This window comes from Pinus tabuliformis, chromosome 4_2 (assembly GCF_031772625.1).
Source record: "Pinus tabuliformis cultivar Carrire ecotype Pingquan chromosome 4_2, CPIR1, whole genome shotgun sequence".
Classification (NCBI taxonomy): Eukaryota; Viridiplantae; Streptophyta; class Pinopsida; order Pinales; family Pinaceae; genus Pinus; species Pinus tabuliformis.
In genome coordinates this window covers 119,734,462-119,746,502 of record NC_142304.1, presented here as the reverse complement: position 1 = coordinate 119,746,502, position 12,041 = coordinate 119,734,462, and the positions used below count along the sequence as shown (strand labels likewise).

Sequence of the window (12,041 nt, the reverse complement as noted above, 5' to 3'; positions counted from 1 at the left end):
GAGCAGATATTGTCCATCATCAACATCCCCGCAGTATCAATCATCTACACAATAGAATGCAATCTACAACCATATATACAAAAACACTATAGCAACATAATCACACAGACTCATTCACACAAATGCACAAGGATTTAATGTCGAAACCTCAACTTTTTTATTCACTTTTATAGAAATATAAATACATTGGCTCAATGGCCGCATATCAGCTTACATAGATCGCTGGGTTGTCAAGCACAAGGCCATGGCTAGCTCAACCATTACCTTCTATCACTCTCGAGCCTTTCTTCTTCAAACCAACATCTATTTTTTCTGCAAGCTACCATTCTTGCCTCCTTGATGTTGTATTTATTTATCTTCAGCAAACTGTCTGCCTTCCACTTCCAAATGGTCTTCTCATGCTGCTTCAACTACCAATGCTCATGCCTTTTCATTTTCAACTTCTGCCGTCTCTTTCCATCTTGGAATCCATATTTTCACAATGATTCCTCTTCAGCAGCATGACCTTCCAGCTTCTACCAGCATGCATTTTCCTCATCACGTCCTTTGGACTCCCTTCTACACATGCATACAAATTTCCTCTTGATGATTTTGATTTCTCTCATGCTATATTCAGCAACATTTACTGTCAGTGTGGAGCACTGTCACATTTCTAAGCACTATCATGTTCTGCAACAACACTGTCATATTTCTGAGCATTATCATGTTCTGCGCACCATCATGTTCTGCAGCACTATTCATGCTGCCATCTTCAAAATTACTCCGATGCTCCTGCATTACCAATTGAAGTCACTTCGAAATAAACAAGCGAGTTTACAGTTCACTCTAGAGTCTTGGGAGAAGAAAAACCACTCACAGCATGACATATGAACTCTAAAAGGATTCCTTGACTGACGTCTATATTATATTCCCAGGTCAAAAGAAGGCGTGCAGAGAAAATCCAGGTCCAGATCATTTCTACTTTCCCGGTTCTTTTCGTTTGATCCTTCAGCAAACTTATGATCTTTCATATTAACTTTTCCATTAATGCAATTGTCTACAACACATGTTTCCACCAATATCCTACTTGACTGCTTGATGTCAGTGGCATTGTTCAAGAAGGAAACTGGCTTCACAGAACAGCGCAAGTCCAGAGCATGAGTATTGGGCAAACATGATTTCGCTAGACATGTCATCTGCTTTGCCCCAGCATTCATGTTTGATCTCAAACGTGCCATCTCAGTAGCTTCTGCCTCTAGAGCATCAAGGTCGAGGCCCTCAAAAAGATCATCATCAAATGTGCGACCCATGGACTCATTGGGCTCATTTTCTTTAGATGATGAACTATTAAAATTTTCTCCCGAGTTTGCCACTGCAAATGGTGGTACATGGTTCTCAAGAAAATTTGACTTTCCAGTAGAATCAACTTGCAGAAAACTTAGTTTTCTTTTTCTAGATTCCATCTTATTGTGTCTTTCCTCACTTGAACTAGGCTTGACATCAACTATCCTTGAATCTTCAACAGCATTGTAATGTCCCATAGATCTGGAGGTTTTAGTATGTGTGTCCTGAATCAGAGTTGGTACAGATGATGTAGCCAAAGATCTTGTATGAGATCCAATATTGTTATCTACAGAAGCATTAGCACTTCCTGAAGGATCGGAACTTCCACTTCCATCATAGTCCTGTGCCTGACAAGAATGAGCCCATGGATTCAACTCTTCGGCTAGTGGTGACTGTGTAAATAAGGACCTCCTGTCAAGACAATGCACAGAAAAAAATTAAAATCAAAGAAGTTCATTCAAAGTGCGTAAAGAAATGTGTAACTGAAAAAGTAGAGAGCAGCAAGTTTACGGGATAATAAATTGTTCCTTTGGAAGCTGACTAGGTGAAAAAAGACATAAAATTATGAACCAAAAACTTTCTTGATCACTCTAAACAGACCTGTAGACCGCCATTATGTCAACCGGATCACCTTCAGATTGAGTAGATCCTGCTGTTGGCTCTACCCTATCGTCTATAAAGCTATCTGATTCTGATTCTCCTTCACTGTTATTATCACATTCATCATTATCATCTGTAGACAAATCATCAGCTGAAGAAACCCTGCAGATACATTTTTCTACCAATGAGAAATGAATATGGAGTGATCAAATACTTCTAATCATACGAAATTGCAGCCAAACAAAAATTTCCTAGGTATTCAATAAAGCAGAAGCGTCCACAACTCAATTGCAAAGCATTTAAAGAAACACGGAGTCGAGCATCAAAGTCATTATCTTACTCTGCTTCCTCATCAATGAATAGTCGGGCAGATATCTTTGAATGTCGTTTTTCTGCAGCCAAAAACCTAATGTTTAGTCCAAAAATACCAGATTACACAACTTCATTCAGTTCTCATCTCTATATCAAGACACAAGATGAATAAGAAAATAATAACAAGCTGAAAATAGCTGACCTTTTTCTAGCCTTGATTTCTTGCGTATACTGTCATTGCTAGTGCTATGATTCTTTGTTCTTGTATAAGGTATCTGACATGGAGATGGAGATGCAGAAACCTCAGCTTGACTAGCATCTTTGCGCTTGCATAGGCGTTTAAATTTGCATTGTCTTTGAATAGATTTTTCTGTTTCAGCAGTGCTTAAATGCCAATCTTCACTACAACTATTGTTCATTTGAGTGACCAATGGTGTAGATTTTTCTTTCACTGCAGATGGTTTTGAAATACTAAGACACTCAAAATTTAACTGTTCTGCATTATCTGGCAACCAGTTCTGTGCAGTTAAACTTTTCATTTTAAAGTTGTTCGACTTCACCATTGTTGGTGAAACATCAGCAGAAATAACAAATTGATTCTCTCTTGGAGTCTTACAGATTTCTGTATTAGTATAGCCAGCATAATCATTCACTCCCTTCTTGCGTAAATATGTGACATGTTCGTCCCATGAAGACGTTATAATGCCACAAGCCGGGGACTTACAATAGCTTCCAGTTTTATTTAAATCCAAATTAGAAATAGGATGCTGCAGAGAATTTGTTTTTGCAATAGGAGATTCTGGAACAATATCCCTTACAGCAAGGTTTGTCATGTGTGGACTTAAGTCAACACAGCCTGCATCATTAGTGGATAAAGGTCGAAAAAAGTTTCCTTTGAAATCATGTCTAAAGTTTCGAAAACAGCTATCAGGTGTTTCAAGAACCACTTCTTTAGGCATTTCAAACAACCTACCACTGTATGGGGGCATTTGAACATCTGCTCCTGCATCATAAGGATTCACATTCATCCCATCTCTATGGGGTGTGCTGATATTAACCCGTTCAATAGAATCAATCACATTTATAAGACTATTGGTGGGACTGCAGACGTTGATCTGTTTGGGAGTCATCTGCTCATGAGAAACAATCGGCTTTGTAATGATCTGCTCAGGAGTAGTTCTGACATTTACCATCTCAGAAGAAACTTTCTCCTTCATTGAAGGATTAGAGGTCATACATTCAACATGTTCTGAATTACCTATCTTTAATGTAGGGGAAACTGGCTTTTCAGAACTCACCTCTACTGAGTTATTTCCATTCATAAATGTAACAGCACTGGAAAGGTTATTTAGCAGAGGAAGAGTTGGGGGAGATAAAATTATAACTCTGCCTTCTTGATTCACAGATACAAATCCTGTATTGTAAAGACAACGATGCAATGAGGTTTTGCAAGAACATGAGATATTTAGCAATGCTTCTTTATGCTGCACTGTTGAATCAGAGGACTTGTGCTTCAAGGCTTCATCAGATAATGATTTGTGCTTTGCTAATGATTCATCTACTTCACAAAAATGATAAGAAGCTTTGACTTCTTGAAATGTTTGTTGTAAATCACTGACCACCTTTCCAGATTGCATGGATGGAGTGCAAAGCTGTATGTGATGTTCCTCAGAAACCAAATCAGCAGGCTCATTGCTATCAGATTTTACTCCTGAAGAGACAAAGTTCATTTCATTACTAGATTAAAATAATATTATCAAGAAAAGCATCTCCCTTCTACGGAATAAAATGTTTTGAAACGACATTGAGGTTTAAGCTAATGAAGCTAATATCCCACTGGGATAAATCAACCTTTTACTTTCATTCTTACTATACCTTGTATAATATCCACAAGCCAATACAGCCAACAATTCTTCTTTTCAATATCATAAACAATTGAACACAATCATTTTATGTTTTTAAAAGCATGAAAAAAATATTAGACAAAGGTGGATCTTAGCCAGCTCCAATATCGTTATTTATGAGAATATATGCACAACAAACGAAGCTAATACACAGGACCTTATGCCAGACAATATAGGAAGTTTGCCAAAACCATCTTCGTTTCAAACAAATGTGCAAAATATTTTTTTTGCAAGGGCTGCTTCAGGTAAAAGTCAATTCTTGAAGCCTATGCAAAGAAACATTACTGATTTATAATTTTAGAACTATGACCACTCACTTTAGTGTATTTGCAGTAAGTTTTGCAAATTGATGGGAAATTGAAACATTTTCCAAACCATTTCAAAAGCTTATATTCAAGATTCTTTACACGAGGAAAACAATGTTGGATTATTGTTGTTAGTAATGAATGATGATGGGTTTCCTAACTTTGAAAACGTACATATCAGTCAGGCCATTGATCCAAAATCCAAACGACAGACCCAGTAATTATTTCATGACTTTAGGAAAACGTGAACTTTCTCTCCTTAGGATTAGGGAAGCTACTGATTCCTCTACAAATATTGCCCTTTGATTGATTATGTGTTTCATGTTTGTGCCAGATTTCTCTTCCATAATCTCATGGGCCATGCTTTACTGCTACTGATTCCTCTACAAATATTGCCCTTTGATTAATTATGTGTTTCTTGTTTGTGCCAGATTTCTCTTCCATAATCTCATGGGCCATGTTTTACATCAAGATTTGATGGGTCCAAATTGCTCTATGAATATGATAATTTGTTCGAATTATGATAGTGTGGATTTTCCTTGTTCAAATTTTGCAAAGGATAGAGTAAATACGGTGTGTATTAACATGATTGAAAAAAATAAGACAGCACATAAAAGTATTACAAATATGAAAAGCAGTCTTATTAAGAAAGCTAACAATTTATATGTATATACAAGGTAATTAATAGAATGGAGACATGAAGCCCAACTTTGACAAAGATGCCTGTATTTGTGATGATAACACAATTTGTTAAACTGGGGTCTCTTATGCTAAAGCAGGTTGTATGTATACAGCAGTTGGAGGCAGCTAGCCTGACCAGCAACTAACTGGGACATCCTCATCAGGACTTCCTATTACAACTATGCAATCTACTTATACGACTTATGAAAAAAGTAATAGCATTTTAAACATATAATAACTTTTCGTAAGCACAAGTGATTCAATTAGAATGTTAATACTGACAAAAACACTAAAAGACAAAATAAACTAAAACATAAAATAGGACTCAAAATCAAAAGTGACAACTGTGACAACTGCTGGTCTGTTTTGCCTGGAATATCTACAGCAATATTAATTTTTGGAACTGATGCAACTAGTATTGTATCTGAAGACGATGCTACTGCTAAGGATAATTCCTGCATTGAAACATTGGTTTAAACAACAAGTTCCTACGACTCTTCTTTAATTTCCTCGTCTTCATATTGGAGAGATTCATAATAGGTGGTTTCAAACTACGAAATTATCTCTACCTACCATATTTATTCGCTATCTTGCTCTTCCTAATCTTCTCCATCTACATGCATCGATCTTACTTCGCATACCTTTTTCCGACACTTTCCAAAGTCACAGTTGGCATGAACAAAGAATAAACCTTGTTCCTTAACTTCTTTACCACCATCAATGATTTGTGCACAAAAGCAACATCAATGAAAACGCACGGATTAAAAATTAAAATAGAAGAGAATGAATTGGTACAACTGTACACTATTCACTCTATATTCCATTATGGATATTTATCAATGTTCCACCAAGCTTCCAGGACAGGGGGGTGCAGGAAAGGGGAGACGCACAGCGGCGACGTATGGGAGTACCCCCAAATTTTAGGGAAATTCAGGGAGGAGGGATGTTGGTGTATATATATAAACATGATTCAAATTCAAAGTCAATAATGAAATAAATTGATTTATGCATCATCAATGATTCAATGAAATAGAAATAGTAAAATATCATATACACTGATTTAAATTCATAATTCATTATTCTAGAATATTATTAGTACTAAGCAAAACAGTAGATACTAAAGTCTAAAGAATTGAATAGTAAATTGAAATTACTCAAACTCAAAAATAATAGAGTGATGAGTCAAAGAATTATCTGAGGTCATCTATATCTAGAGTCAGGACTCAAAAGCTAAGTTACTAGGAAACAGAAATTAATTGGATCCGGATTCGGGTGCGGATGCAGATCCACCAGATTTTTGAAAGGCCAGGATCCGGATAGAGTGGGTAAATGCCACATGGACAAAATACATTATTTTTTTTAATTATAAAAAACATATTAAAAATTAAAAATCAAAACCATTCATGAATGACAACATTAGAGCTGAAATCATTAGTTAATTCAAAAATTTGAGGATTGAAATCATGATGCGCCATGCTTTATACAAAAAGAATAATTGTTAATATAAAATGGAGTGTCTCATCAATGATCACTCTATTGATATGATGATGTACGGTAGGTTTAACTGCATGTCAAAAAATGGCTCTATATGCTCATCAATTGAATATTGTAACTCTACATTAACTTGTCATTTCCCTTGACATTTGGCTTAAGATCTAAAAATTCTCATATAGTTACAGTGGTAAATGAATATTGTACATTGTTTGAGAACATGCTCTAGTCTATGTACCATATTGTGCTAAGAGGACTCTTCACCTAGAGTTGGATGGGATTAATCTAATTAAACTATTAATGACACAACCATCTTTTGTACAGTATATATTATTATCTTAAATCTTTCTTGTTAGGATTATCAAAAATTCAAAATTAGCATATTGATGTGTCAAACCTTTCCTAGTAGCTTTATCATGTGCTATAGCCTACAATTATGCAACTATACAGCCTACAAATTACTAATAAGTGATCTAAATAAAATATTTATTAAAAAAAAAAAAACATCTCTAATGTCATTTGATTGGGATTCAGTGTGTGAGAGCTAGTTGGCACAGGATTTGTTTCAATAGCATGGGATCTGTTTCCTGCTTTGTAGGATCCATTTACGTGGTGGATCCTATGTGGATCCGGGTGGATCTGTATCCGTATCTGTATCCGAAATGGGGATCCGCGAATCCAGCATCTAAAAAGTTAAAACTGAAAATAGACAATGGACAATGAACGAATGTTATCAAAACTAGACCAGTGAGCAAACCATTCACCCCAAGAACAAAGAACCAGACCAAAAACCAGGGGACCAAAAAATACTTAAATATTCAAATTTTGAAAAAAATTACACAAATATCCATGTGCATCCATATGAGTCCAAACCATTACACATGAATACTGAAAATTTCTCATATATATAGCAAGGGTGCATATAACCTAAATATAACCAAGTGCAATCCATCTTTGAGCCAAAAATACATCAACAAAGATGGCCTCTATAGGCCCAAAAAAATCATGCTACAGAAAATACCTGCATCTCATCAAAATCATTGCCTATACTGGGATCCTCAAAATTAATATCACCCTCCAAGTATTAAAAGAAGATAGAAAAAGCTTACAATGTCAAATCAAGATTTTGTTTTAGTGATGGGTACATTTTTAATAGGGTCCTGACATAGGAGTTCAATAATCAATGCCACCAACAATTAGGTACAGAGAGGACATTGTACTCTTGATTAAATGTCAATTCCAGTGTTGCGGGGGAGCGCCCCCCCCCCCCCCTCGCTCCCGCTCCCGATCCGCGCTCCGGGCGGGAGCGCGGGAGCGGGTCGGGAGCGGGAAATCGGGAGCGCGCTCCCTAAAAAAAAATTCGCTCCCTGCCTTTTCGGGAGCGTTTTCGGGAGCGTTTTGCCTTTTTTGCATTTTTTTTTTTGTAGTAATGTTCGAAATGCAATTTTTTTTGAAAGAAACAAATAGTTTTTGAGTGGGGAAACTTAATGATCAAGTCTAGGCCCTAGTATTGATATGCTATTCATGGTAATGTTAAATTCTTAAAGTAAAAGTGACATTTTCTTTAATTTTCATTTTCATCCTTTTACTTAAATTTTTAACATTACCATGAAATGACTCAGGATGTTTGAGAGTGGTTTCGTCCTCATTGGATTTCATATGGAGAAAGTAAAATTTTAGATTTCATTCAAAATCCAGCAGACTTATCAGTTTTTCAGGATTTCAGGATTGGGGGATTGCAATGTTTCCATTGAATTTTGTCATGTATTAGGGTATGGAACTCATATTTAATCAAGAGTACCAATCCCTCTATGTACCTTGATGTTAGTGACATTGGTTGTCGAACTCCTCTATCATGACCCTTCTAAAAATGTACGCATCACTCAAACAAAATCTTGACTTGACATGCTATGCTTTTTCTATCTTATGTTAATGCTTAGAGGGTGATATTAATGACAAAGATCCCTATACAGATACAAAGGTAATGACAAAGATACCTCTGGATATTAATGCTTGGAGGGTGATATTAATGACAAAGATCCTGATTTTGCAACAAGACTAAAAAATTAGACATTTCTCGTGGTGGCAAGAGGCCCAAGCATAAGAAATAGATAATAGATTTACTTCTCTTTTCTAGTTTCTAGTAGCTTTTATAACTATTGACTCTTTCATATTTATTATGATATTTTTTTAAACAATATATGACAATTTAAGTTTGAAGTTGGCAATTATAACTCATTAGTAATGAATTATGAATATGATGCTTCATGAAAGTTGAAAGTTGTTTCATTTCATTTCATTTTATAACATTTCATTTCATGTTAGATATTATTTGTTGTAATGGTTACACTTAGCTTGCAAGTACAACTTTGGTGATCAATGATGATAAATGTTATATATTGAATTTTGAAAGCTTGAAACTTTAAGATTGATGAATCATGAGACTCAATATGTTGTATGTTACTAACTTGCGAACGTGGTTGATGAAGATTATAACTTCTAGATGATTGTTGTTATATGGCTCAATCTATGCTTTTTTATGTTTTTTATATCTAATTCATCATTCTACATGTTTTTGTTGACATATATGTATCAAAAATTAAAAAATATAAAAAATATATATATTTTTAAAAAATCGCTCTGGGATTCGCTCCCAAACCGGGAGCTTCTGAAAATGGTCGCTCCCGCTCCCGCTCCCCGCTTCCGCTCCCGCTCCCAAGTAACATTGGTCAGTTCAATACCCTCATACATGATAGAACCCACCGGAAATGTTGTAATCACCCCCAATCCTGAAATCCACAAAACTCTAAGTCTGTTAGTTGTTGAGAAGGATCTAATATTCTGCATTCTCCATATGAAATCCAATGAGGTTGGAACCACTCTCAAACATCCTGAAACAATTAATGTTAATGTTAAAAGGTTAAGTAAAAGAATGAAAATGAAAGAAAAAGGTAAAAGTAACATTCTTCTTTATTTTTCATTTTCATCTTTTTACTTTAAGAATTTTAATATTACCCTTATATACATAGCGTTATTAGGGCCCTAGGGTTGAATATTAGGTTTCCCCACTCATCAATTATTGATTTTAGGAAAAATTCAAGCTGAACACTTAGACATCCCCTTTTATCGAGGGGAGGCACCCACAAGCACTTCCTTTTTGGGGAAACATTTCCCATTGTGTTCCCCAAGTTTTCCCAGAATGGGAATATTGGGAAATGTTTCCCAAAGCATACCCTTATCTAGGGAGTGTGGGAAATGTGGGGAGCATGCCCCCCAACATTTGGGATGCATCGCCCTGGAACACTGTAAATTTCATCTCATTTTGAGTTCCAAGCACAAAGTTATGCCCATTTGACGATCTACCCCTTATGGGCTTATTGTTGCACAAACTAGCAAGCCTATTAAATAGGCTAAAGCTAGAAGGCATAACAACACCCTGGGACAAAGGCCCATTGTTACCACAACCTATGTCCCCTTCTCTTCTCGGATTTTCACCAACGGGAAGAGTCCTAGTAACTCTCACTTGTGATTGATGTTCCAAGGATGGGTTTGAAGTGAGGCAAGGTGGCTCATTCAATGGAAAGGTTCAATTAAAGTATGAGCTTTGGGAGAAGCTAGTAAGACTTTCCACAAAAAAACCTTTGAAAGAAATACTATACGAGACCTAGGGTTGAGATATTTGACGAGATAAGAGTTCATCCAAGGTCAAGATAGTCAAGAGAAAAGGTTTCGAATGATATACTACTAAAGTACAAACCTTCAAGAAATCCCTAAGTTGAAGGGAAACTTCAAGGGTTCCCACTTGGTGTGATAGCTAGGGCATCAATTTTCTTGAGATTCCACCGTTGAAATTCGTTCAAAATTTGCAGATGCCTAGAGGAGACACTATAGAAGAGGTCTATCCAATCGAAATTCAAAACACACTCCTCTAGAGAATTTCGCACCAAGCCCTAGAGAGGCTTCCTTAGCCTTAAAGGGATGAGGAAAAGAGAGAGAAAGAGGTGAAGAAAGAATGATTTTTCAAGTAGAATGTGATCACCAAGGATCCCAGACCCAGTGCCTTCCTATTGGGAGAAATGGAGTCAAGATAAACCGTGAAATGGCAAATCGCTCTTCAAGGAGACCTAGAAGGAATTTCGCTACCCTAGATGGAAGCAGCAACAAAACGACTTCTATATTTTTATACTTTGATGACACTTTTGTGGAGTTTCAAGGATGCAAATTTAATCAATCCTCTAGGAACATTCATTCATTCTTTTTCGAATGAGTAACAGATGCAAAATTTTCCAATAGTTTCAATGCTTCAAATAATTCACATTAATTAGGGCATATTACTCACCATGAAAAAGTATTCCATGCTCTAGACATTCACAAAAGACAAAAATATAGCATCAAATAGCACTTACAAGACAAAGAAGAGTATATCCGAATTGCCAAAAATAAGCTCCAAGAATGCTAGCAAAATTATCCAAACATCATAATTCATCAAAGACATCCAAATTTCTTCCTCTAGTGCAGGTTTGAACTCTTTCTAGGAGAGATCAAAGATCCAAAATGTGATGATGAGAGTGAGGTTAGGCCTCCTCTACTTATACATGATCTAAGAGCTCAAAAATCAAAAGATGAAGCTCGTCCAATGCATAAAACATCTAGTAACCCACCCATGGTTACAAGCCAACCATGATAGCTCATAAAACAAGTTGAATTAGCCTTCTTAGGGCCACGCTAGGCTGATGTGGATGCTTAGAAGGGCAGCGTTGAGGCCTTATGTGCCAAAAATGAGAGTGAGCGCCCCAAAAACAATGGATAAGAGGGGGATGCCCGCCAAATGCTATAAAACATCTCCAAACCCCAATTTTGGCTATGTGGGCTCCAAATGGGTCTCCAAATGGCTCAAGATCAAGTCGATGCTCCATCAATGAGGGCTAGAAGATGACACATGCCCTCCCATGTCTCCCCAGGAGGGACAAAACCTCCATTGGCACTGGGCCCTGGATCAGCTACCAAGTGTCAGGTGCAATGTGTAGCTCACAAGGCAACGTGGTCCAGTGCATCATCATATATGTATAACTGGGGCACAGACATACAATGTGGTGGTGTTGAAGAAGTCCATGTTGTGGCAATTAATGCTCTGCATGGTTGGAGGACCATAGCTCTCAACACTCACCCTACAAGTGCCATTATGACTTTCTAGAGGGCTTAGATCCCTTATAGGGAGACCAAGCCCAAGATGAAGACCTATCTATAATACTGTATAAGATCCAATGTGTCTCCTCACCTTCCAATACAATAATTCATTAATGCAATTGAGTAAATAAGATTGCTAATCAGGGGCATAAATGGACACTTCATTGCGGCATGCCCTTCCAAATGGGCATTGGCAATGCATTAACGTTACATTCCTTGACAAGAGATGTTAATGAAG

General features: G+C 36.7%; 1 protein-coding gene across 3 annotated transcripts in view; it reads right to left on the bottom strand.

The window, feature by feature from the left end:
• Window positions 1–302: 302 nt before the first annotated feature.
• Window positions 303–12,041, bottom strand: part of FANCM (DEAD/DEAH box RNA helicase family protein) — a 318,538-nt gene continuing 306,799 nt past the window's right edge. For 2 of the 3 annotated variants that reach the window (XM_089428297.1, XM_089428298.1), the window contains exons 20-23: window positions 2,438–3,946; window positions 2,264–2,315; window positions 1,924–2,085; window positions 303–1,734 (exon numbers count right to left, since the gene is read on the bottom strand). In XM_089428297.1, coding sequence (XP_089284423.1) covers window positions 903–1,734; window positions 1,924–2,085; window positions 2,264–2,315; window positions 2,438–3,946 — 2,555 coding nt within the window. In that variant the 3' untranslated portion in view covers window positions 303–902. The remainder of the gene's footprint in view (window positions 1,735–1,923; window positions 2,086–2,263; window positions 2,316–2,437; window positions 3,947–12,041) is intronic. The other variant, XM_089428299.1, reaches the window with a different exon arrangement.